Source organism: Orcinus orca, chromosome 4, assembly GCF_937001465.1.
Source record: "Orcinus orca chromosome 4, mOrcOrc1.1, whole genome shotgun sequence".
Classification (NCBI taxonomy): Eukaryota; Metazoa; Chordata; class Mammalia; order Artiodactyla; family Delphinidae; genus Orcinus; species Orcinus orca.
In genome coordinates, this window is record NC_064562.1 from 52,239,844 (window position 1) to 52,267,174 (window position 27,331).

Here is a 27,331-nt window from a genome sequence, read left to right on the forward strand (position 1 = left end):
AACTCTTATGAAATTGAAAAGGAGTTAAATTCAGTTTTAAAAGGTGATAAACTAACACATAAGAAGTGTCATACTGCCTCTGTCTCAATGAGAACATCTTTGAAAAAAAATGTGTTGAAAAACTATCTTCACAAAAAGTCTCTCTATATTCTGAAAGACAGAAGGAGGTTTTGTTCTTGCCGCCCTCTCAAAATCACATCATTCTTTGATTTTTTTAAAGATCTTTATTGGAGTATAATTGCTTTACAATGGTTAGTTTCTGCTTTATAACAAAGTGAATCAGTTATACATATATATATATGTTCCCATATCTCTTCCCTCTTGCTTCTCCCTCCCTCCCACCCTCCCTATCCCACCGCTCTAGGTGGTCACAAACCACGGAGCTTATCCCCCTGTGCTATGCAGCTGCTTCCCACTAGCTAGCTATTTTATGTTTGGTAGTGTATATATGTCCATGCCACTCTCTCACTTTGTCACAGCTTACCCTTCCCCCTCCCCATATCCTCAAGCCCATTCTCTAGTAGATCTGTGTCTTTATTCCCGTCTTACCACTAGGTTCTTCATGACTTTTTTTTTTCTTAGATTCCATATATGTGTTAGCATACGGTATTTGTTTTTCTCTTTCTGACTTACTTCACTCTGTATGACACACTCTAGGTCCATCCACCTCAATACAAATAACTCAATTTCGTTTCTTTTTATGGCTAATATTCCATTGTATATATGTGCCATATCTTCTTTAACCATTCATCCAATGATGGACACTTAGGTTGCTTCCATGTCCTGGCTATTGTAAATAGAGCTGCAATGAACTTTCTGGTACATGACTCTTTTTGAATTATGGTTTTCTCAGGGTACATGCCCAGTAGTGGAATTGCTGGGTCGTATGGTAGTTCTATTTGTAGTTTTTTAAGGAACCTCCATACTGTTCTCCACAGTGGCCGTATCAATTTACATTCCCACCAACAGTGCAAGAGTGTTCCCTTTTCTCCACACCCTCTCCAGCATTTATTGTTTCTAGATTTTTTGATGATGGCCATTCTGACCGGTGTGAGATAATATCTCATTGGAGTTTTGATTTGCCTTTCTCTAATGATTAATGATGTTGAGCATTCTTTCATGTGTTTGTTGGCAGTCTGTATATCTTCTTTGGAGAAATGTCTATTTAGGTCTTCTGCCCATTTTTGGACTGGGTTGTATGTTTTTGTTATTGAGCTGCATGAGCTGCTTGTAAATTTCGGAGATTAATCCTTTGTCAATTGCTTCATTTGCAAATATTTTCTCCCTTTCTGAGGGTTGTCTTTTGATCTTGTTTATGGTTTCTTTTGCTGTGCAAAAGCTTTTAAATTTCATTAGGTCCCATTTGTTTATTTTTGTTTTTATTTCCATTTTTCTAGGAGGTGGGTCAAAAAAGATCTTGCTGTGATTTATGACATAGAGTGCTCTGCCTATGTTTTCCTCTAAGAGTCTGACAGTTTCTGGCTTTACATTTAGGTCTTTAATCAATTTTGAGTTTATTTTTGTGTATGGTGATAGGGAGTGTTCCAATTTCATTCTTTTACATGTAGCTGTCCAGTTTTCCCAGCACCACTTGTTGAAGAGGCTGTCTTTTCTCCACTGTATATTCTTACCTCCTTTATCAAAGATAAGGTGACCATATGTGCATGGGGTTATCTCTGGGCTTTCTATATTGTTCCATTGATCTATATTTCTGTTTTTGTGCCAGTACATACTGTCTTGATTACTGTAGTACAGTCTGAAGTCAGGGAGCCTGATTCCTCCAGCTCTGTTTTTCGTTCTCAAGATTGCTTTGGCTATTCGGGGTCTTCTGTGTTTCCATACAAATTGTGAAATTTTTTGTTCTAGTTCTGTGAAAAATGCCAGTGGTAGTTTGATAGGGATTGCATTGAATCTGTAGATTGCTTTGGGTAGTAGAGTCATTTTCACAATGTTTATTCTTCCAATCCAAGAACATGGTATATCTCTCCATCTATTTGTATCATCTTTAATTTCTTTCATCGGTGTCTTATAATTTTCTGCATACAGGTCTTTTGTCTCCTTAGGTAGGTTTATTCCTAGATATTTTATTCTTTTTGTTGCAATGGTAAATGGGAGTGTTTTCTTGATTTCACTTTCAGATTTTTCATCATTAGTGTATAGGAATGCAAGAGATTTCTGTGCATTAATTTTGTATCCTGCTACTTTACCAAATTCATTGATTAGCTCTAGTAGTTTTCTGGTAGAATCTTTAGGATTCTCTATGTATAGTATCATGTCATCTGCAAACAGTGACAGCTTTACTTCTTTTTTTCCAATTTGGATTCCTTTTATTTCTTTTTCTTTTCTGATTGCTGTGGCTAAAACTTCCAAAACTATGTTGAATAAGAGTGGTGAGAGTGGGGCTTCCCTGGTGGCGCAGTGGTTGAGAGTCCGCCTGCCGATGCAGGGGACACGGGTTCGTGCCCCGGGAAGATCCCACATGCCGTGGAGCGACTGGGCCCGTGAACCATGGCCACTGAGCTTGCGCGTCCGGAGCCTGTGCTCCGCAACGGGAGAGGCCACAACAGTGAGAGGCCCGCGTACTGAGAAAAAAAAAAAAAGAGTGGTGAGAGTGGACAACCTTGTCTTGTTCCTGATCTTAGTGGAAATGGTTTCAGTTTTTCACCATTGAGGACGGTGTTGGCTGTGGGTTTGTCATATATGGCCTTTACTATGTTGAGGAAAGTTCCCTCTATGCCTACTTTCTGCAGGGTTTTTATCATAAATGGGTGTTTAATTTTGTCGAAAGCTTTCTCTGCATCTATTGAGATGATCATATGGTTTTTATCCTTCAATTTGTTAATATGGTGTATCACGTTGACTGATTTGTGTATAATGAAGAATCCTTGCATTCCTGGAATAAACCCCATTTGATCATGGTGTATGATCCTTTTAATGTGCTGTTGGATTCTATTTGGTAGTATTTTGTTGAGGATTTTTGCATCTATGTTCATCAGTGATATTGGCCTTAAGTTTTCTTTCTTTGTGACATCTATGTCTGGTTTTGTTATCAGGGTGATGGTGGCCTCACAGAATGAGTTTTGGAGTGTTCCCCCCTCTGCTATATTTTGGAAGAGTTTGAGAAGGATAGGTGTTAACTCTTCTTTAATGTTTGATAGAATTCACCTGTGAAGCCATCTGGTCCTGGGCTTTTGTTTTTTGGAAGATTTTTAATCACAGTTTCAATTTCAGTGCTTGTGATTGGTCTGTTCATATTTTCCATTTCTTCCTGGTTCAGTCTCAGAAGGTTGTGCTTTTCTAAGAATTTGTCCATTTCTTCCAGGTTTAATTTCATTTATTGTGTTGTTCATCATTGCTTGTTTCATCTTTAGTTCTTCTAGGTCCTTGTTAAGTGTTTCTTGCATTTTCTCTATTCTATTTCCAAGATTTTTGGATCATCTTTACTATCATTATCCTGAATTCTTTTTCAGGTAGACTGCCTATTTCCTCTTCATTTGTTAGGTCTGGTGGGGTTTTACCTTGCTCCTTCATCTGCTGTGTGTTTTTCTGTCTTCTCATTTTGCTTATCTTACTGTGTTTGGGGTCTCCTTTTCACTGGCTGCACATTCGTAGTTCCCGTTGTTTTTTGTGTCTGTCCCCAGTGGGTAAGGCTGGTTCAGTGGCTTGTGTAGGCTTCCTGGTGGAGGGGACTAGTGCCTGTCTTCTGGTGGATGGTGGTGGACCTTGTCTTTCTGGTGGGCGGGTCCATGTCTGGTGGTGTGTTTTGGGGTGTCGGTGGCCTTATTATGATTTTAGGCAGCCTCTTTGCTAATGGATGGGGCTGTGTTCCTGTCTTGCTAGCTGTTTTGCATAGGGTGTCCAGCACTGTAGCTTGATGATTATTGAGTGAAGCTGGGTGTTGGTGTTGAGATGGAGATCTCTGGGAGATTTTTGCCGTTTGATATTACGTGGAGCTGGGAGGTCTCTTGTGGACCAGTGTCCTGAAGTTGGCTCCCCCACCTCAGAGGCACAGCACTGACTCCTGGCTGGAGCACCAAGAGCCTTTCATCCACACGGTCAGGTACATGGGAAGTTTCTTGCCTTTTGGGAGGTCTGAGGTCTTCTGCCAGCGTTCAGTGGGTGTACTATAGGAGCAGTTGCACGTTTAGATGTATTTCTGATGTATCTGTGGGGAGGAAGGTCTGATTTTCTTTATGTGAAGCTGCCTGTATTATCATCTCCATGCTGGCCTCGAGGTGCTTCTCCCGTGCTTTCTTTTCCATTTGTTCTCTTGAATGATGTGCTTTAGTTATCATTATGCTCTCATTTAGATGAAGAATAGCTGCCCAATTTGAATACAGATCAGATTTTATAAAAAATACCATTCTGACAACACTGTGACAATTTAATTTATTCATTCTTGTCTTATGAATGAGGAATAAAAGGGGGAAACACTCTCTTCATATACTTCATCTCTGTGTCCTACCATGCTTGGTTTCGATTCCCCATGCCTGGGGAATGTGCTTTCTGGGCAGAACAATGTAACTTTTAAAATGTTAATCAGTTGCCAATATTTAAGAATCACCAGATTTCATGTAAGCAATCGAATTTTCAACCTCTCTTTGAAAATCAGAAAATGAAGGAATCCTGAGTGCACATTCACATGGGAACTAGGAAGAGTCATGTGGGGAGCCCTCAGTCCCCAACTACCAGACTTCCCAGCCTAGGCACCAGTCATGTGACTAAAGAAGTCCTCAGGCAACTCCAATCTCAGCTGCCATCTCACTCACAAGTCTATGAAGACCCAAGAGAACTACCCACCTGAGTCCACCAACCACCAAAAACATGAGAGAGAATAATAAAATGGTTGTTTAAACCTTGGATTTAGGGGTAACATGCTTTACAGCAGTAGATAAAGGCTAAAAGATAAAAGCTCTCTTAACAGACGAATTACAATTGTTTAAAGTAATGTCTCCCTTTTTGCTTGGGTGAACACAGATGTCATAGAGAGTCTCCATCTTAATTTTGTGTTTAAGCAGAAATCTAAAACATGAATGTGCCCAGGGGAGAAAAGAGAAGTAGAAGAAAAGCAATCCTTTGGAATCAGCTATATTTTTTTAAAAAAATAAGCTGGTTGGCAGCACTTATGAATGTCACATAGGTTAAACAGTAATAAGTAGTAACATAGAAGGACAGAGTTTGAAAAGGGCTTGAATCCAGCTGTTTTCAGCTTCACTCGCTACTCACTCAGCACCTAGCACAATACCTATTTTTCCCTAATGACTGGATCAACTAAGAGAAGCTTTGTACATATTTTTCTGATTATGGGAATTTAAAATATCTTCTCTATAACTAAAGCTTCAGCTATTATTGATACAAAAGGAAGGTGAATGCCACCTGCAAAGTAACCAACAAATTGTGGTTTATACAAAATAAGTTAAGCTAGAGTCTACACAGCTTAATGAGAGGCAGATTCAGGAATAGGAAAATCAACACCTAGCTTTTATTCCTTAAAGCTGAGCTCTACCGATAGAGATGTAAATCCAATCTTGAGCAAATCACTCAATCGCTTGCTCACATGAAAAAGGAAGCTAACCAGGCATTCCCCAAAACTTGATATATCATCAAGTTTAATAGTATGGTCCACACACTCAAGGTAATAGAAGATCTTAACCTTATACCCAGCACAAAACTAAAGCAGCTGATACGCTTTTACCCAAACAGAATTGTGTATCTCATTTCCTTCCCTTCTTTTCCCCACTTGTGACTCAAGCCAGATTTCATCAAGCTATTTTTGTAATTACTAAAATGCTGGAAATACAGCAGCAGGCCAGAAGCAAAGTAAAATGCAGCATCTAGCAAAAGAAAGAAAATCATGCTGAGTAACTGAAAGGCCATCTGCTTCTAGCTGAGCTGTAGGGGTGAGGAAGGCAATCTGGGCTGTACTATTTGTGTCTTTCCCCAAACCAAACCCACCTGCATGTTGTCAGTGGCATCCCCAAGCAGTCCTCCAAAAGTGATAGCATTAGTTACTGTTGCCAGATAAATGAAGAGAATTGCTGAAAGAGCCTGAATATTTAAAGCATCATAAAAATCACTGGCAAAAAATGGTGCTTTCCTCTTTATGTCCTTAATTAGTCCACCACAGAACCTGCATAGGGAGAAAGCAAACACGTGACAACATAAAATAAATTACCATCAAATTAACCAAGAGATAACTTAGAGATAATTTAACCACAAAGAATTTGTATTTAAAATGTTTGAATTAGAAGATACTCTTCAACTACTTAAGATAAAACCAGAAGACTGTGAATAATAAATCTTCTGTCTCTTTTTTGGTCACCAAATTAGGCATCACGTTCCCTAAAGACTAGACAGTTGCTCTTTAGACGAGAATGAACTGTGTAGATGAATTAAATTTCTCACTGTCTGAAGAAAAACATCCAAACATGTGAGCAGATCATATAAGGCCCTTTATAATCTTGTCATAGCTTCCCTTCCAGCCTCATTCATTCATTCACTCATTCATTCACTCCACAAATGTTTATTGGGCATCTGTGACATGCCCAGTACTATTCTGGGTGCTGGAAAAACAGCAGTGAACAACACAGGAAAAAAATACCCACTCTCATGGAGTTACTTTCTGCATGGGGGAAACAAAATAAGTAAAATGCATGGTGCTAAAACATCAAAGAAAAAATTAAGTGGGGAAGCAGGTTATTAAGTGCTAGAGTGCTATGCCTGAAATTTAGAGCGGGCAGATCAGGCCTCCCAAGCAAGTGACTTTGGGGTGAGGATTGGAAGGAATTAAGGAAGGAAACCATGCAGGTGTGTCATGGAAGAGCATCCCAAGCTGAGACCCATCACATTCGTCAGCAAGTCAGCTGACTCAAGCATCTGTCAACTCACTCCCCCACCCACCCCGAACCAAACCTCGCTCAGCCTTTCCCATGCTGTGCCTTCTGCCTATGATGCCCTCCCTCAGAGCTCAACAGCCCTCTGAGGTCTTGACCCTCCATTCATAGTTCAGACATTCACTAGGGGCTATCACGTTTTCTCAGGATTGCCTGTCTGTCTATCTTAGCTGCAGTCAGTGCCCTGCTTCAGTTTTCTTGGTACGCACAGGGCTGTGCATGGTACCAGGCATGCTGCAGACATGCAATACATTTAGGGAACGTAAAATATGGAAGAAGGAAATAACAGTCTGATTAAATTAAAAAGTTAAATCCCCAAAATTATATCTGTATAAAAGGAAAAGTATATTCCTAATGGAAATAGGTTGTAAAGAACTAGTCAGAAAAAAAAAAATGGGGGAAAGAGAAGGTTCTACTCTCTATTCTTTTTTTTTCTTTTGTGGTACGCGGGCCTCTCACTGTTGTGGCCTCTCCCGTTGCGGAGCACAGGTTCCGGATGAGCAGGCTCAGCGGCCATGGCTCACGGGCCCAGCCGCTCTGCAGCATGTGGGATCTTCCCGGACCTGGGCACGAACCCGTTTCCCCTGCATCGGCAGGCAGACTCTCAACCACTGCGCCACCAGGGAAGCCCCTACTCTCTATTCTTTAAGATGGAAGAGGAGAGAAATAATGTCCTCTTAATTTGGGAGAGAAACCCAAGTGGGTCATCAGGGGAAGAAAATAACATAATTTCATTCAGATTCGACTGCATATTAAAATGACTTACTTTTGTGTTTTCAAAAAATCTGCAGTGTTTTTAAAAAGCCATATCTTCATAAAGAGTATCCCACTTAAAACTATAGTTAACCCACAATGAAATGGAGAACCTAACCATGAAGGAAATCCTAATGTAAAGAGATTTAACCAAAGCGATCTGGGAAACCTGAATTCCCCACTGCAGGCCCAGGAGATGGTAGCCTGGGAGTTACTCATTTCTGTAACATGTTACCCACTTCTGAGTAAATGTACCGGGGAGAGAGGGAATCATGAAAGCCAAGTGGGGAAGACTGGCACAATACTCAGTCTCCCTGCAACACTCACCCACGAGTTCTCTTTCTCTCTAACACCCCTCACTCATGGTAATATCTAATACCTTTCTCTCATCACAGAAACTCGCTACTTCTGCTTTATTTTGCCCCATAAAACCAGATCCACATTTCGTTATTTGCTCGTTGTTTGTCTCCTACCACTACAAGGTAAGACCCATAAGGAAAGGGGTTTTTCTTTCATTCACTGCTGCATCCCAAGTGCCTGTGACTAACAGATACACCATAAATGTGTGCTGGCTGACCAAACAAAAGTACAAACAGGTGAATAAAATGCTGACAGAAAGATGAAGGTAAATTCAGATCGGAAGAGAACCTCATCATGAACGACTGACGAATCCATAAGTTACCTTCCAGTGCGCTGTAATTCCTCACAATCCGCGTGTCCTCCTCCTCCATGGCCTCCATCATGGGGCGTGTCCCCGTTCATCTGAACATTTTCTCCACCTGAGTACATATTCTTTCTAAGCAAGACAACAGAGCCAAAAAAAAGTTTAGTTTATTTCATTCACCTGCCTCTTAGCTGGGTCCTGCACTAGCTGATAAAGAGATGGACCGAAAACCCTTTGGGAGAAAGATAATTATTTCCGGCTGCCATCCTAACAAACAACTTTTGAAATGTTCTGTTGAGAGCCAAGACAAATGAGTGGATGAACAGAAAGTTGAATAACTTGTATGTTGTATAAGAGGGAAATTGTTTCACCTGGAAAAACACAGATTTCTAGAAAATGGCTTCTCCTCAATTATCTCATCCAATTTCTTAACCTCTTAAATCTACAGGGAGTCATCTTGAGTAAACGAATCTTTCCACATGTACAAGGAGTCCCCGAAACAACCCGAAAAAATCTCTACAATGTATTCCAATATCATAATCTGAGATCTCTAATTTGTCATCACTAATCACAACATATAACATTCATTTTATCGTGTCAAGGAAATGTCAAACCAAGGCACATGTGTGATTCATTTGAGATAATACCTCAAGTTGAATGGAAACCTGAAAATCTTAGGGCAGTTGGCTGAACCTCTTTCCTTTTCTAAACACAACCTCCTTCTCAAGGATGAAAACTCCCAATGGCCTGAAAATTTTACCTTTTGTCAGATGATGGAAGACTCTTAGGGGGCTCTATCCTGATCGCTGGATCCCATTCCCCAGGTGGAAGGACAATGACTTCATCTAGGAACTCGTCAATGCCAGCAATCAGGTCCTGCCTATCTTTTGCTTTATAAGCGATGTCATGGAACACCTAAAGAATAAAAAGAGATGTGCTGATCCAACAAGAGAGCTCTCCACATGCCTCACATCATGTAGAGCCTGAAGAATGCAATCCATAATCCACTTTAACATTACTATAACCATAGCCCCATATTTGCTACTGTTCAGCTTACCCCAAAATATTTTGGTATTCAGATTATGAACCCAAAGAATATAGGTAGAGGCATGAGAACACAGCTGTGTTTCTTTTATATGATTTTTTCTATCAATACCATAAAACAACATTGCCTTTCATCTCCCACTAGTATGCACCATTACTGATATAGTTGTTATGGAAGCCAGATGAAAATGGTTTAGAGAAATATACTGAAGATCATTCCCCAAAATAAAAACTACTGCGCCAAACCATTGCTTATAATTCAGGAAGGGTAAGTTCAAGCTGATTGTTAAGACTGAGTTAAGACTCAGACACTGCAGCTCTCAAACACACAAATAATGTGTGTTAAAGCAAAGGGCTTTAAGTAGGTGATCATCTGTCTATCTTTTAGCAAGGCAATAACTAAACCATCCAAGGCAGCAAATGTTCTATGTCTTTTATGCAAATATCCAAAGAAGGAGCCTCCAGACGTCCATAATCCTCTTTGTCAATCGCTCCATTTCTCTAACCTGGCTGATGATCTGAAAGTCCTTTACACATAACCTAAGACTTTCATACCTCGCTAAGTCAAATTCTTTAGTCTCCAGGAGAGAAGATGGCCCTTATTTGATACCCTTACCTATTCTTAAAGATCGCTACTAAGACTCTTCTCCTCAATTAGAATTTTTAAAAGCTACCAAGCAAACACCAATGGTCTGGGGGTTGTGGGGTTGAGGGGAGGGCAATACAAAGTGCCAGCATATCATCTGTAGTGGACACAATTGGCCACAGCCTTATTTTCTCTTGCTACTTCCCTTAGTAGAGGCTGGAAAGTCGTCATTTTCCCAGCCTACCCTGACGATAAGGATGGGCAATTCTGACCCATGAGATTAAAAAAGAAGGGGGATGGGGGATAGCTTTTGAATACCTGTTAAAAGAGACAGACACAGCTAACACTTCCCTTCCTCCTTCCTCCTGCCTTGCATACAGATGACGTGACTGGAGTTGACGGTAGTAGCCATCTTAAGACCACAAAGCAAGAGCCTTGGCACTTGATTTTATCATTAAGCAGTTAAATTAAACCAACTCCAGCAACCACCTACCTCCAAATTTCCTCATATGTGAACAAAATAAAACCTAAATTGTTTAAGTCACAATAAGTCAAATTTTCTGTCATTTGCAGCCTAAAACATTTCTAATTGATACATCTTTGGAGGAATCATTTTTTTAAAGAAATCATAAATATGCAAAAATAAATGAAAGAACCCACTGAGATGCTTAGTTGCCTCAAGGGGAAAAAAACAGCATTGCTATTCATCAATGCTCTCAGATTAAGTAACCATCTGGTAATCACTATATAGAACTTGCCATAGCTAAATGCTCTATTCTCCACTTAACACACGGAGAAGCTAACATATCAAGCAATGAAGCAAAAACAAAACATTCGGGAAAATAGTAAGCTACAAAGATGCAAAAGCAGAAATTAGTGCTCCTATATTCTCATAGTATTTCTCCTCCTATGAGACCAGTTTGGAGTTTCGTTATGTCTACATAATGTGTGTAATGACATTCAAGCTATTAGGAGAGTATGGTCATAATTCCAACGTACTAGATGCTCTGCAGTAACAGTTGCTAATGCATTTTAGTATATGTATCATTCCTTCCCACAAGATAAGAAAACCACAAAAACAGGTACTTTCTGATACCTAAGGGAAAAAATGCATTATCCATTTTATTATGCATTATTTTATAGAACCCATCGTTTCTGAAACAACACAGTATATGGACACGAGTTTCCAGAATTAATATATTAAACACTTTAAGAGATTAAGTTAATACAGTGTCTTGAACCTTTTAAATAATATTTAACATAGCTCAGTTTAGAGGAAGAAAGGAAAATATGACTTATTCTAACATAAAATTTATTTTTTGAAAACTATCAAATGCAGATGTCAGCTCATTTGCATGAACGACTGTACCTCATGTTTTAAGAAGGTTGGTAACTACATAATTCTAACTGAATAAATTGTGACAGCCAACTCACAGTATGAAAACACAAGTAGGACATTCACAGATCACCATCTTCCCGATTCCCTACCTCATCAGACATCAAGGTGGCAATGGCTCTGCCAATCTCATGGTAGGACTTGGCTTTCCCCTTAGGACCTAAGAGAATGAACAAGAACCTAATGGAAGAGGAAAGAAGCAAAGGCTATAACACACATTTCATCAAACTCAACACACATAACACTGAGACACATTTACCCTAATTCATAAAACGGTTAGGTCTAGAATTCACCTTTAAAACAAAGGTAATATTCTTGCTAATATGAAAGATACTCTTTCACACTGTTGTGAAACACAAACTGTTTTTCATTTATTTGGAAGCAAGGGAGAATTTAGCATGGAAACCTGAGAAGCTTCTTCACAGAGAAGGAAAGGTTCACTTTATGAGTCATTTAGTCTTTCTTTTCTAAACTTTCTTCTCTCTCTCCCTTTCTTCTGACTCTCAGAATCTTTGGAGAAAACCCATTAAGCACAATAACGAGAAAGACTTAGTACATCTTCAGATTTCTCTGACGTTTCTTTACCTAATATGGATGATGACAAATGATCCTCTCCATATTTTTAAGAAATATTTCTACTCAGAAGTGGCTGGGAGTCAGCAAAAGTCTTCTACAAGTAAGCCACATGCTGACAGCCAAAGCAAAGAAAGAAAAATATGAGAGAAATTCAAAATAAAGCACCATGCACAGCTAAAATTCTTTCATGGGCGTCAACAAGTTTCTTTTCCAAACTTGTTTTCTGGATAATGCACAAAGCACTGTTCCATAGCAAGCAGGTCCTGAAACTCGCAATAATGAGCTTATCTCCACTTAAGTTCACCCCTTATCATGTTGGAAGGAATCCCTCACTGATCATAAGGGCAAAGATGCATGTCTCAACTGGGGAGCAGGAAACCCAGTAAGTAAATGAATTTAAAAACACAGACAAAAGGCAACACTAGATAAATCCCTTCCTTGCTTATTTATGATCATGTCTTACCTAACATGGAGATAATGAGGACAATAAAAATGATCATATCCTCTGTTTGCACAGCTTTTTAAAGCCTGTAAATCATTTCACATTCACACATCATTTAAACTCTTACTAGCCTCTGCAATAAGGACAGGTATCTTATTTCCATTTAATGGTGAAGAAACCTAGGTTCAAGGAAGTTATGGATGAGCCCAAAGACTGTCCCTAATAAATGACAGAGTAGATAGACAGGACTTCTTACCTCCTGTTTTTTTCAGCACACGGTTCTGCTTAATAATACCTGCCCAACCTATATACCAGAGTTGTGACTTCACAGAGAAAAGCTATCCAACTATGACTTCCATACGTCACTCTGGGGAAAGATGTTGTGGATACTTAGCTGAAGACAAGAAAACTTCGGTAAGATTTTATGGGACCAGGAATGGCTTAGGAGTTTTCTTAGTAAAATTTTATTCTTTTACTAATTTAATCCTATATATCTCATTTTAAATAAGAAAGGACTGATAGCAAGCACTCTTCAAGGTATTAGGGTCTGTTCCCAAATGCCCTTGAATAGGTAGTTCCTTTTTTCATCATAAAATTCAATCCAAAGAGTGAAGAAAAAAAAAAACAAATTGAGAATGGAAGAAGGTAAATCTGAAAGTCTGAATACCCATATTTTATACCAGAATAACCATAAAACCATTCAGTATTTATTTGCTTAGAAACCAGTTCTGGAGTGGAGCGGTACACTCGCTTTCAAGTGTTATCACAGTAGAAGAAACAGCAAAAGCAATCAGCAGGTGCGAAAGTCTGTTCAAGTATGAAGGAAGTCATTATTAGAATTGGATTTTAGTTCTTCTAACTAGAACTTTTCTTCTTTTGAAGTTGGACCTAATTTATATACCACTACATACAGTATTATAAAGTGTTTTTTTATGGACAGTACAATGCATTTTTCTGAAGGGGCGGATCACTGATTTGAGTGCAACACCCCAAAAAAATATTTAACCACTACAGTAAAATATAAATCTCATTAAGAAACATCTACAGTGCTGGTCATATGTCCCAATCCTATTTACCTGTCTACCAAGGGCCAGCTGTCAGGCAGGACAATAAGCCCATAGTTTTAGGCAGAAGAAGGCAGATGTGGTGCAGTAAGAGAAAATACATAACACCTGGATGCTTTACTAAATACATTTTTAGATAACGGATTTCCTTTGCTCGTCATTTTTTATTATTTCGATGTATCTAAATACTAGTGTCTGAGTAATACGTAATATCTAAAACCTTTCCAGAGCCACTCTCTACCTCTTCCTACCTCTCCCTAGTATCTCCATCATGATTATTTTACATTTAGAAATACACATTATAGAAATGCACATTTATCAACTGACACATAAATTAATGATCAGGTTGACTAAATGGCAACAAAGCCAAAATAGTGTCTTGTTAGAAAGTGAGGAAGATACTCTCAGTCATTAACAGTCCCCAAATAAAAACTTTGGCAGACAATGGGTAACTAGTCCAAGAACTGATAGAATAATGGATCCTCTAACTTAAATACTATAAGATGAGGGCATACATTTTCTACGAGTTTTTACTCTGCTCTTTACTAAATAGTACCAAAGAATGAATGGCAGTAATAGACCAGTGGTGACCATAACATTTATTATAGCAATAAACCCAGCATATGAGAGCTATAGTGTTTTACTAACCTAGATACAAAGGTACAATTCCCCTTTACTGAGTAATGTGGTTTTTATTTTAAAAAATTATATATATATATATATATACACACACACACACACTCTTATGTATTATTGTAAGTATATATATATAATATATTATATATCATATCTATTATTGTATATAAAATATATTATAATTATTATATATATTATATAATATATAATATATATTATATTTTATATTTTATATTTTATATATATATATATACTTTAATGGAAATCATCAAGTGCCAAATAGAAATAAAATATTACATATCAGTTAAAATTTTCACATTACTCCAGGCAGGAACCATTCAGTAAATTCATCTCCTTAAAATGATATAGAGAGGAAATCTGGACATCTACAAGTAGCAGGAAACATCACCTCTGGTCAAGAATTTCATCTGTAGGAAAGCAGACCCTTAAGAAGCCTCTAATTTGAACTGCGTTGTTGAAATGGGGATGAGAGATCTGGGAAAACTAACAACACAGAAAAACTCATCAAGTTGAAGTTCCCTCTGCCTGAAACATGTTCTCTCCTCTTTAACCCTCAAAGAAGCAAAAGCTGTTACAACTTTTATGATAGAAGTACCTCTTGCCAAACTCAGCTTTTATAATGTACTGAAAACTTCTTTCATGACTCAAGCTGTTTTTTGTCAAGGGACAGATGTTTTTTTTAAACAGAAGCTTTTTTTCTTTATTAACAAATTAGAGTAAACATCAAATTTGTGTGGCTGAAAGAGCACAGCTCATGTTGATGGCTTGGGGGAAATAATTTATGTTGCTGAGTTGTTTTTATTCACTCAATACTAGAAACAAGTCATAGTTAGAATTTTTAATAGTGCCTGGTTGTCTCGAGAATCTTCATGGGGCCCTTCTATTCTTATGCGCTCGCTTTTCCATACAACTAATTGTGCCTGGGGAGGACGTCTCTAGCATTCTCCACGACAAAAATCAGTACCAGATGATCTGTGTCCAGAACCACTGGGCTATACTCACATTCACAAAATAATTATAGGCAGAAACAGAGCATAATATCAGAAAAAGAGCCAGCCTTCCTAAACCACTCAATCTTTTCAGAGAGGATATGCACCCCCATCCTTCCTCACATATCACAGCTATTTCTAAAATAAATTCAGTATGTATCAGTCCTTTACTCCCTTCCTTCAAAACAACAGTGAATCAAATAACCCAGTGCTCATATTTAGTGGCTTTGGAAAATGTGGCTAAACTGTACCTTCCACAATAAATTCATGAGGACCGCAAGCCCACCGTAACCAACCATATTACAGTGAGCAACTGGAAGACTGTCACACAAGACAGAACTGAACTAGCAGGACCTCCGTCCCAATTCCTCTAATACAATTTTTTATAGTTTTGACAATTAGGCACAAACAACTGCTTTTAGGCAGATCGTTATTTATAACATAAAATATATATTAACTTACAGTGATATAAAGGGGTAATAAGCATTCTAATTTTTTAGAGGGCTAGAGCTCCCTGAATAACTATTTGCCTTAGATGTGAAAATCAAGGTCAGAAAAGGACAAACTGATCAGGAACTCTGATTATTCTTCATGGGAAAATGCTCAAGTATTTTATTCCAATCCATTCTGGATATCTCCTTAGATTTTCCCTAAAAGCCTGCCCTTGGAGTCAGAAGTCTGCACTGGTAGTGAATCGTCCCTGTGCCTCCACCTCTCAACTATAAAATGGGAATTATGTTCATCTCCATGTGGCCCCTATATATGGCTGAGTGGCAGCCTCTATGGACGGGTGTAAGATGATAGCAAGCAAAGTATCTGCAAGATGCTAAGAAAATCATAAACGTATCCTACCAAGTCACCAGAGATCAAAGGACAGAGTTTATTTGCTTTCACATGGATGGCAAGAAGGGCCCCTACGTGGAGAACATCCATCCAGTTGGTAGGAGTCCAGCTGCAAGCAGAAAGCTAAAACAGATCAAGCCAAGAGCAGAGTAGATAGAGAAACTTGTGGACTCTACACAAAAGGAGCAGCTACCACCACATTTCCTAAAAGATGCACGGTAGTAATGCTGTTTATGATAAATAGTAATAATTATAATAATAATAAGCCAAAGAGCCTAAGATTCCTCCACCTTCAAAAGGAAAAATGACCGTTGTTACAAGTTGTGCACAGAAACAGACTTCTCGGGTCTCCCTGCAGGACAACAGGGTGGCATGCATGTTAAAGCACATGGCTGAGTGCAGAGGCATCCTTCACAATGACTACCACACTCCTTGTAGGATTTCCTTTATTGGATTTCACAGGATGCAGCCATTGTAAATGGCCCCATATTACTCATACACAAAAAAGCTAATGAGACTCCCTACTCAGTGATTACAGCTTGCCCTGGTTCAGAGGACAGCAAATGGATAAGACTACTTCCTGGAAAAATGTCAACACGCTAGGATATATTATTCAGATTATTGCCCTGAAACAGCTTTACGACATTATTGAATTACATTCCCTTGAATTGTCTGGGCTCCTTTTTTCTATTCAAATGATGCTGGATTGTACCCCTAGACTAGTACCACCCTCCAGTACAGAAGAAAATGAACCAGACAGGAACAGAAGATTAGAGGGACACAAAAATAGTCCTGACTTGCTACTCAATGGACTTGTATTATTGTTAAACAAAAAGCCTTTTAAAATATTTTTTATTTGTAGCTTCTAGAGAAAAGTAATAATAAACATGAAAAAGCAAGAGAAACGTAACACTTCTGGGTACACTTTTTTTTCTTTCAAGCGCCAGTAAAGTTAGTCCAAAGAGACAAAAATAAAACCATAGGGACACACAAGCTGGACTTCGGCCACGATCTGAGTCAGCTAGCTGTTCGCCAGGTGATTGCTCAGATAGAACTGCAAGGGTCTGCTGGAATGTTTTCAAGCAAAAAGCTAAGTTACAGAAAACACAAATCATGATAATTCCATTAATTGAATATGATCATCGCCTTTCCTCTGCTAGTTGTCCAATGACTGCTTATATTATTCCTATATTGTAATATGACAAATATTATTCCTATTTTAGGTGTCTAAGAAATATAAAAATGGAGTAAAAATGCCTGTATGATAAGAATGGCCTGTAACCTATAAATTGGGAGGCCATAGGAAATGTTCTCCTAATTTGCCTCCTAAGTTGCCTCAGAACAAACCTCGACCCCCTTGTCTTGTTGGTTGATCACACTCAGATCATCTGAGGTCACTGAGCATTCACAGCCCTTCCTGCTCATGTGGGAAACCTAAAGAAAAGTCCCCTGGGACCTACAAAAGGCACCCTCCCCCAAAAAATGTCCTATTTATATGATAATTTTCTAATGTCAACCTGAAGATTATAAACTGCTCTTTAAACTCTTCTTAAGCACAAGTTTAAGTGAAGCATTAACTTCTATTGACCCATTGCACTTCGGAAGTCAAGCTTCCTAACTCCTCTACTGGGCTCAGTTACAGAAGGAAATAAAAGAGGATGACTTCTAAAGTATTGTGCAGGGTAATGAGTACATGATTGTAATAAGAGTAATATGCTTCCTCTTAAAACTTTATGAGTCATAACACATAACAGTAAAGTGTGCAAATGATTTTTACATATGTGTATATATAATATACATATAGACATGTCTATATATATACATATAGACATATCTATATATATAATGTGCATATGCATGTATGTATGTACCCACTACCAATTTTCTAATAAAACAGAGAGCAAATGAAAGCAACTCTGACCTTTGAATCATTCACCATCTATATGATCTTACAGAAGTTACTTAAACTTTCAAACTCAGTTTCTTCATCTATAAAATCCACATACCTATAGTTTATACTTTAAAAAAATCATTATGAGGGTTAAATAGACTAATCCATAAGAAACTGTTCTGTAGCCCAATGAATTATTATAATTGTTATTATTATTACTACTGTACAAGTGCCAAGTAATCTGACAGCATGAAAATCAGACTGAACCATTATTTCGGGTTAAACCTTTCCAATATGCTTGCTTTGGATGTACCCTCATCCTCTTGGTTCTCTAGCCTGAGGGAGAGAAGCTGTCCCTATCACCACATTGTGGACCCCGGCGGGTCAGGGAGCAGCTTACCTTGTGGGCACAGGGACCTCAGTCAGGGCACCCAGCATGACGGCCTGCTGCAGCCGAACAAAGGCAATGAAAGGAGAGTCTAAGAAGTTGACCTCGCCAACAAGCACGTTGGAGGCTTCGGCATCACGTGGCAGTTTTTTCATGAACTTATTCTTCAGCTGCACGGGAAGAGCCAAGAAAACACAACTTATTTCCAGAGAAGGGAACTCAAAGAATTTCCTTTATATGAGTCTACACGCAACAGGCAAGCCCTGGCTAGCTATTCTTCTATTATGTTTAACCATTTATCATAATAAACATTTCTCTGTACTTTGAATTCAAAAACATTGAGAGTATAGTCACATGGTTTACATGAGGGTATAGTCACATGGTTTACATTGTTTTCACAATATTTACATATATATCAATTCATTTACTTATTCACTCAATAAATGAGTTGAGAGTCTCCTATGAGCCAGGAACTGACCTAAGCCTTAGGGATAAGGGATGCGTCAACTAATTACATGTCCTCCTTGAGCTCATATTCCAGCAGGGGAGAAGTAAAGTATGATTTAAAGTAGTGATAAGCGCTGAGAAGGAAAAATAAAACACGTAAGGGGGTACTGCTTTAGGCAGGGAGGTCAGGGAAGGCCTCTGAAGAAATACATTTGACATTGGAGAGAGGGGACAAGCCAAGCAAAGATCTGGGCAAAGAACACTGTAGGCAAAGAGAGCAGCAAGTGCGAAGCCTCTGAGACAGGCAAGAGCTTGGCAATTAGGGGAACAGTAAGTAGGTAAGTGTGGTGGGAGCTGCAGGAGAAAAGGAGAGGAAAGGGAAGCAAATGAAGTTGCAGAGGTTAGGGGGGACCAGGTGGTAAAGGAAATAAAGGCCACAGAAAGAAGTTTTGGATGTCTTAGACGGAACGTACCTACTAAAAGTCCAAGTGGAAACGTGGAGTAGAAAGACATCAATTCAGGAGATACCACCATGTAAGAAGTATTTAAGACCATGGGGTAGGATGACACAACCTCGGGTGTGAGTGTAGAGAAGAGGGAGAAGATCTAAACGCCGGGCTACTCTACCTTTTATAGGAACGGGAGGGGATATCAGCAGAAGACATTGAAAAAGAGCAGCCAGTGAGGTAGGGAGAGAACCAGGACTTCATCAACTGTCAGGTGAAGAAAGGGCTCAGTAAGGAAAGGGTATCAGCTGCTGAGTCAAAGCCTGCTGGAAGTTCAAATAAGATGAGAACTAAGAAGGAACCAATGAATCTGGCAAGGTGGAAGGGCTGGGTGATCCTGACAAGAGCTGTTACAGTGGACACCAGCCTACCCAGTAAAGAATGAGAGGTGAAGAAGTAGAGACAGGGAATGGAGAGAATTATTTTGAGAAATGTTGCTGCCAAGAAAAGCCAAGAATTAAGGAGGTAGGTGAAGGCATAAAACGGGATTTTTTAAACGGGAAATATGATAACACTTTGGAGTGTGCATGAGGATGATCTAGTAGAGACAGATTATTGCTGTAGGAGAGAGGGGATAAATGCAAAAGCAGCTCAAGCAACCATGAACTACTGAGATGATGAGATGATGTCCACAGCACAGGTAGAGGGATTAACTTCAGGTGGAACACAGAGAGCTCATCAATCCCAGCTAGGGAAGGCAGAGTACAGATGGGGGTGATCTGGCAAGTTTGTGGGGTGAAGATGAGGGCTTCTGAGGACTTACATTTTTGCAGTGAAATATGAGTGATCTGATGGTGAGGAGGAGGTGGGATGTACATGGGAGCTTGAGGAGAAAGGTAAAGGGGTAAAGTGGTTTTCTTGGAGAGTAAACATCGCGTAACAGTCACTTTGAAAAGTTATATTGTAGCTGTTATACGTTCCTTTCCCCTCCTCCCCAGCTCCCACTTAGAGTAGGATTGTTCAAGCACCCTTCAGCGAGTGGGAAACATCTCCCAAAAGCTCAAGGAGAACATCTCAACAATCATAAAAGGATGGAGATAAGAATTTTGCAGGACCTTATGAAACACACAGACTTCTAGGATACACTTATCATCAATATGAATGTCTCTCCCCTCAAGTCAAAAAGTTAACAGTGAACTTTTTTTGCCATGGATTATTGCTGATATGGGAAGTGGGAGACATGGTCCAATTTTCCCCAGTAATGAAAAATTATAGTAACATTTAATTTTCAATTTCCATTTAAAGAGTTCTTAATTAGGGAAAATAAGCGCCATGACAGTTAATTCCCCCAAACTATCATCCTCAGTAGCATTTTTATGAGATTCTTTCATTTGGTACTTCATACAAGAAGAAAGCTGTGAGTCAAATAAAAAAGGAAGTTGGGGTTAATAATTTAGTGGAAACCAAAAAGAAAAATAAAGCAAAGGCAAGATATATATTTTTAGATGTCAGAAACATGACTACTTCTAGCAGTAAAAGCCTTTTCCAGAGTTTACACCATTAATCCTTCAAAAAATACTAATATTTCAAAAAAATCTGTTTACGTTCTACAGATATGAAAAGAGCAGCCACGGGAATGGTCTAAAAACATCAAATTGCCAAAATTGTTATTATAGCCTAAGAAAGTTACAGTAATGAATTGTTCTCTGTAACACAGAGTAGAGTGTGGGGTACAGTCAAGTGACACAAACGCATAACAAACTATCACTGCAAGAGTAACCTTCTTCCACCTCTTTCCAGAGAGAGCTCCCATTACCAGCACAGTGCAAGAAGCTCTATAATAATCCAATTCTCTCCAGCACTCTTCGCTCTAGTTAGGCAAGCAATCTGATCATAATCTCCTTCTGTTTTATGTACTTAGACTCCCATACTTAGGATCAAAAACTGTCCTTTCCTCATTTCTACCTTTTCTAAACCTTCAGAACTCAGAACAAGCCTTTCTACTACCTCAGTACTCCTCCTTGGCAACTCCAGAAGCATTCATTTCTGAATCACACGTTTGCCGAAGGTGATGTCTTTCTCCTGAGCTTCCTGAGGGTTAGGACAGTTTATTCCCCGTGGTACTAAACACTTACTTTGCACATAATTCAGCTGTAATAAATATTTTGAATGGCAGGAATGAACTCTGTAGCACTAAAAATCAGACCACAAGACCATCAAATGCCCAGGAAAGTTAGAGAGGTTTTAGAGGCTCATTCTAGACCATACTAACTATGTCTGGATCTTCTATCACTAAGCAACTACCTGACCCACAACACACAGAGAATATTCCACAGTCAACTATTTTCTTCCACAAAATGCTTTACTAGGACTATGGTACCTTTACTGAGATGACTGTACCATCTTGGAAAATCAGAAGTATATTTTTACAGCTAAAGGAACTGTATTCTATGTGCTCTGAAGAGAAGTAGTTATAAAGATATGTTCCTTTAGATCAGCATACCTCAAACTGTGTTTGTGGAATACTAGTGTTCTTGGACAAACTAATAGCTATTCTAAAACAGAAACGTGTGGCACCTGAGGCGCCCCAGAACTTAGTCCTTTGATGGCTCTTTTCTTTCTATACACACTCCCTGGGTGATCTCAATCAAGTCCCATGCCTTCAAATACCATCTACATACTGATGACTCACAAATTTATATCTTCAGCCAGGACCTCTTCCCTGAACTCCAGTCCTATAACATCTCTACTTGGATGTCTAATAAGCATTGCAAAGTTCACAAATCCAAAACTAAGCCCCCTAAGAGTCCCCTCAAACTAGCTCTTCCTGGAGTCTTCCTCATCTGGTTAATGGCAGCTCCATTCTTCCACTCCTCAGGCCCAAACCTTGCTGTCATCCCAACATCTCCTCCTCTCACACCCCATGTCCATCTTATCAGCAAATCCTGTTGGATTTATATTCAACGTATATCCAGAATCCAACCATTTCTCACCATCTTCACTGCCACCACCCTGGTCCACATTACGAGCATCTCTCTCCTGGGTTATGGCATTGGTCTCCCGGCTGGATTATCTGCTTCTGCCCTTGCCCCCCAGTCAGTTCTCCAAAGCAGCCAGAGCAATCAAATCAGGAGTCAGATAAAACCCTCTGTTGGCCCCATTTCACTGAGAGGCAAGACAATATCTTTATGACAAGCTGCAACCCCAGCATCATCTGGCTTCCCGTCAGTTCCCTGACCTCCTTTCCTACTATCTTTTCCCAGTCTTCTCCTGACCCCCCACTCTAGCCTCCAAGTCCTCCCTAAAACTCGCCAGGCACACTCTTACCTCAGGGCCTTTACACCTGCTGTTGCCTCTGAATGGAATGTCTGCAGGGCTTCCTCCCTCATTTCCTTCAGATCTTTACCTAAGTCACTTCCTCATCAGTCAGAATTTCCCTGGCCACGTTAGTTAAAATTTCAACCTCCCTCTCCCCACAGATTCTTCTTACTCCTCCTTCCTGCCTCATTTTTTAGTTCTTTGTATTTATTATAGTCAAGCATGTTGCATGTTTTACTTATCTTCTTTATTATCTCCCCACTAGACTACCCACTAGAATGTAAGCTCCCTAATAGTAGGAATATACATTTCTTTTGTTCAGTGTTGTATCCCTAATGCTTAGGAGAAAAGCTGAATAAATATTTGTTGAATGAATGAATGATGGTTATTATTTCTGCTCTTCACAATAAGCTTTTCTAATGCTTCTTTTAAAGTAGTAGGTACTGGGCATCCCACCACTAGCCAAGCCATCTAAGTGGACAAAAGGCCTAGATATGGCCTATCTTAGTAAACAGTGATTGGTAACAGCGTTACCATTCACACAGGGACCAAAACATTTTGGAAAATTAATACTCAAATGTGTAAAAACCAATATTTCTCTTTCACCTGAGGTTGTTCCCCTCTTTGTTGAAAGGGCCTTTCACAGTACTGTCCACACTAGGAGAGAATGAGGTCAATACCCAAAATGAAACACAAAATCGGGAGAGAAAAATGGATGAAAAGAGAGACTGCTGAGTCCCCAGCCCAGGCCCTGAGGTCCTGCAGCTTCTCCATTCTGTGAACTCAACAAGAATTCTCACTAGTTATATAAGCCAGAAAATTCCATTTAGGGTTTATATTAATTTGAGGTGATTTCTGTCTACTGAAGTCCAGACCCTTCAAAAAAGTTTATTTGTCAAATAAATTTGAGGAATACCATGTTAAATAGAATTAAATAAGTTTCTATACTATACACTCTCTTAGAGTTTTGAATATGCCTATATGCCTAGGAATGCTTTATCTCCCACTAGGAGATAAATAAGGCACATTTTGATATGAGAACAGATTTTAAAATGCTGTTTGAGATAGAAATTTTCTCATCTCCCATTTAATCCTACTCTCAGCTCCATTTAATTCTCTTCAAATTTAATGGGTGCCTCCAAGGTACAAGGCCTGATAGTGGGCACTGCAGAGAACAGACAGACCCTACTCTCCTGAAGTTTATAGTCCAACAAAGAGAAGCAACTATAGAAATAGCTCTAATGAAAGAAGAAACATGAAGCAATACGAAAGGTATATTGTTCAACGGAGGTCACAAAACATAGCAATCACACCTGGCAACAGAGTTCAAGGAAGGCTCTTCTCTGGATCAAGGTTTAAAGATCCCCCTCATAAAGGTGGGCTCATCAAATACTGATTCATACGGGTTCTCTTTTCCAAGTACCTCAATAATATTTGATAAAGGAAGAACTAATGACTGAAGTATAAAACCCATTTCTGGGCTTACACAATAAAATGTGAACAATAATAAAGTACTAACAAAAAAGCCTGTCAGGGCTTCCCTGGTGGCGCGGTGGTTGAGGGTCCACCTGCCGATGCAGGGGATATGGGTTCATGCCCTGGTCTGGGAAGATCCCACATGCCGCGGAGCGGCTGGGCCCGTGAGCCACAGCCACTGGGCCTGTGCGTCTGAAGCCTGTGCTCCGCAGCGGGAGAGGCCACAACAGTGAGAGGCCCACGTACCGTAAAAAAAAAAAAACAACAAAAAACAACCTGTCAACATTACACAGAATGGTGAAGAATAACCATTCTTTTATTGGTTATAAAAGATAATGAAAAGATAATGAAAGATAATGAAAATAAGAACAGACTTTAAGGCTTTCAAATCAGGTTGAAGATCACCCAATAAATTCATCTGGATTGAATTCCAATGATAAAGTTTGACATTCTTTTCTTATGAATCATTAGCTGATTCTCCAAGGGATACCCAGCCTGGATTTTATGCAGGGCCAACTATGAGAACACACACGGTGGAAAAAAATTCCTTTAGGCAAACTTGATTCCAAAGAAATGGATTTCAAAGGGCTGCCATGTGGAGGTACAATTGGTAAAAAGATACTTTGACTAGCTCAGCGATTTGGGGACACTTTTTTGTCTTTACCAGGTAACATCACCAACTCTGTGAATCCAGGGGTGTACATTTCAGGTTCCTTTTATATTAGCCTGTATTCTTTCTTCCAAAGTAAGGTCTTGCTACAATTACTCAGAAGTATACGGCTTGCCCTCTGCCGTAAATATTTACTCTTAGAATTTCTTAACCTTCCTTACTTTCTGACCAGTTTTCTAACAACCCAGTGATCAGAGTACTAGCATATCAAGAAACTAGAAATTATGAAGGGATAAAGCAGAACAAGTAGACTGATTATAACAGAGATAGCTTACTTGGGATGACCACCCATGTGATGATGGGAAAGTTACTCATACACAAGCAATATGCATCACATATAGCTAATTGAAAAAAATCAATCTTCCATATTCCACTCAGGTCTTAGATTCTCCTGCCCTTTCCTATAAAAACAGTTTGTATTACAATTTTAGGTTTTCTATATGGGACCTGTCACAATGTAACTGTAATCAATCTTGATTGACTGGGATACCATTATGGCGTCCTTGCCTTCTTGCCATCATCCTCAGACCTGCAGCATCACCTGGTAAGTAGGTCCAGGCTATCATATTATTCCTCAGTCACTAGGCAAGTACCTAAACCCTACCTCTTTTTCTTTGCCATTATTAGCACATGTTAAAATAAGTGTAATCAAGTGTCATTTATAACCAGGAGTACTCATGATTTGTCATTTGAGTCTGATTTATTAGAACAGCCTATAGGCTGTTCAATGCCCTTACTACAAGTGTTGTTTCAAAAACCATTTAAATTTGAGTACACTTTTTCATTATTTTTCCAAAGCTTACATCTACCCCCATTCCATACATTCTCTTTTCCTCTCCAGAAGAATGATTTTAATCTTCTAATCTGTGCTTATTCTCAATTCACCCTGCCTAATGCCTCATGTCAACAGGCTAACAACCACCTGCTTTCCTGAGCAAAGAGCTTATTCCCGGCTTCCTTATTGGTGTTCTTTTCTCTCTTATTTTCTTCTTCTTAGCTTATTTTCTCTTTTTCCTGCTGATTTCCTCCTTTCCATTCTCTTTGAAAATTTCCAGCTCTTATTGTTTCCCAAACAAACTCATCTGGTAATCTCAAAATCATTCTAGGTCACCCTAGTACCATGTCCTTCCAGTGCAAAGGTATCTGCATTAGTGGTAAAATAGGGTCACCATAATTATCAGTTTAGTGATACATATGACAGCCTCAGTTTACACCACTGTCCTGGTGTAATTATTAATATTACCTTCTTTCATTCTCAAAAGTGTTTTGGGCTAAGGAAAAAAGTTATATGATCACTCTACATTTTAATCTCACTGAGGTTGACTCCTGAGCAGTGTCTAAGATATGGCATTGGAAAATAATTATATGCTATGAAAACTTAAGATTCAAGGAACTCAAAAGTATGAGGGATTGCCTGGATCAAACAGCATCTTAGTGAATTATGCTCTCTGAGTATGAATTTATTCATCTACTATATGCTAACAATATTAACTGTTAAGATAGGAAGAAAAGTGTTCTCTCACTCACCATAAGTGAAATGATTCTTCCTCTGCCCACTCCCTTTTTCTACACCTTGGGAAAAGTGGCCAATATGATGAATAAAGTTTGACAAATTCATTGGGATTTTTCCTAATGAAAGGGTTGCAATGCCTTGAAGACAAGAAGCAAGCTATTTTCTCTTACAGCAAGACAAATGAATGGATAAAAGAGACTTTACTTCCTAATCCACATGGCTGGTTAAATAAGAAGATTCAGAGTCAGTTTCCTATGCTCAATTATAACTCCATCATAACTCATGTTTCCTAAGTCTGTCAATCCCAGAATTTAGATTCTGCATGGGTGGTTTTAGACACGGAGCTGTATATTTGGTAAACTAGAAATTTCCGACCTAAATAATGTTTCTGAGAGACTTCAGTTCCAGTTATTGTAAATTAGCTTCCATCACATCAACCCTTCCAGTAAGAAAAACTGAAAAGCTGGATTTCTATAAGCTGTTTAAAGGAATCAGAAAGTTACTATGACATTAAAAACCTAAAGAGCCAATGTCCCTGAAGAAGGAAACTGCATAAAGGTGAGGCTAAATTCAGCTCACCTTTTTCTTCTAAAGGCATTTGATGATTCCTAAGTAGCTGAAGAGATTCAAAAATTGAACAGAGCCTTCAGCAGTCTCAAAGTGATGGGCAAACATGCCAGGCATTCAGTTGGGATCCCTAAAGGACAAGACTAAAGGCAAAAGGGCAAACTAGTAATAAACCAACCCACATAAAGACTGAAACCTAGCTTCCAATCAGCTCAATTCCAGACTAATATTAAGTTGGCCTGCCCCCAGCCTAAATGCCAGCCAAAAGCAAAAGAAATAATCTCTGAAGAAAAATAACATTATCATGTTATCAAATATCAAACAGAATATCAAATTAGCTCTACTATATATATAATATATATATATATAACATATATACATAATATCTGACATTCAATCAGAAATTGCTAGGCATACTAGTAGACAAGATCAATTGACTAGAACCCAAGAGAAAAAAAATAGAAATTAGAAACAAATTTAAAGGAGCTACATATTATAGTTATCAGAGATAGACTTTGAAATAATCATAGTTTTAAAACACTGATGAGATGGAGACTTTCAGAAGAATCCATTTAAAAAACAAACCAGATGTCCTAGAGATTAAAACATGTATCAATGACTGGTTAAAGTCAGTATTATTCATAATTTGAAAATAGGATGTATCAAAATTTGTGGAATGCAGCTAAACAAGTGCATGGAGTAAAATTC

At 38.9% G+C, this 27,331-nt stretch overlaps 1 protein-coding gene and 1 long non-coding RNA gene across 9 annotated transcripts in view; one reads left to right on the forward strand and one right to left on the reverse strand.

The window, feature by feature from the left end:
- Window positions 1-27,331, forward strand: part of LOC125964348 (uncharacterized) — a 725,473-nt gene that overhangs the window by 349,645 nt on the left and 348,497 nt on the right. The gene's annotated exons all lie outside the window — the stretch shown is intronic.
- Window positions 1-27,331, reverse strand: part of SLC4A4 (solute carrier family 4 member 4) — a 351,509-nt gene that overhangs the window by 98,388 nt on the left and 225,790 nt on the right. For all 8 annotated transcript variants that reach the window (XR_007477305.1, XM_033412501.2, XM_049709597.1 and 5 more), the window contains 5 exons: window positions 18,199-18,356; window positions 11,429-11,516; window positions 9,071-9,225; window positions 8,329-8,442; window positions 5,956-6,130 (listed from right to left, as the gene is read on the reverse strand). Coding sequence is in view for 7 of the 8 variants with exons in the window: in XM_033412501.2 (XP_033268392.1) it covers window positions 5,956-6,130; window positions 8,329-8,442; window positions 9,071-9,225; window positions 11,429-11,516; window positions 18,199-18,356 (690 nt within the window). In the remaining variant the exon portion in view is untranslated. The remainder of the gene's footprint in view (window positions 1-5,955; window positions 6,131-8,328; window positions 8,443-9,070; window positions 9,226-11,428; window positions 11,517-18,198; window positions 18,357-27,331) is intronic.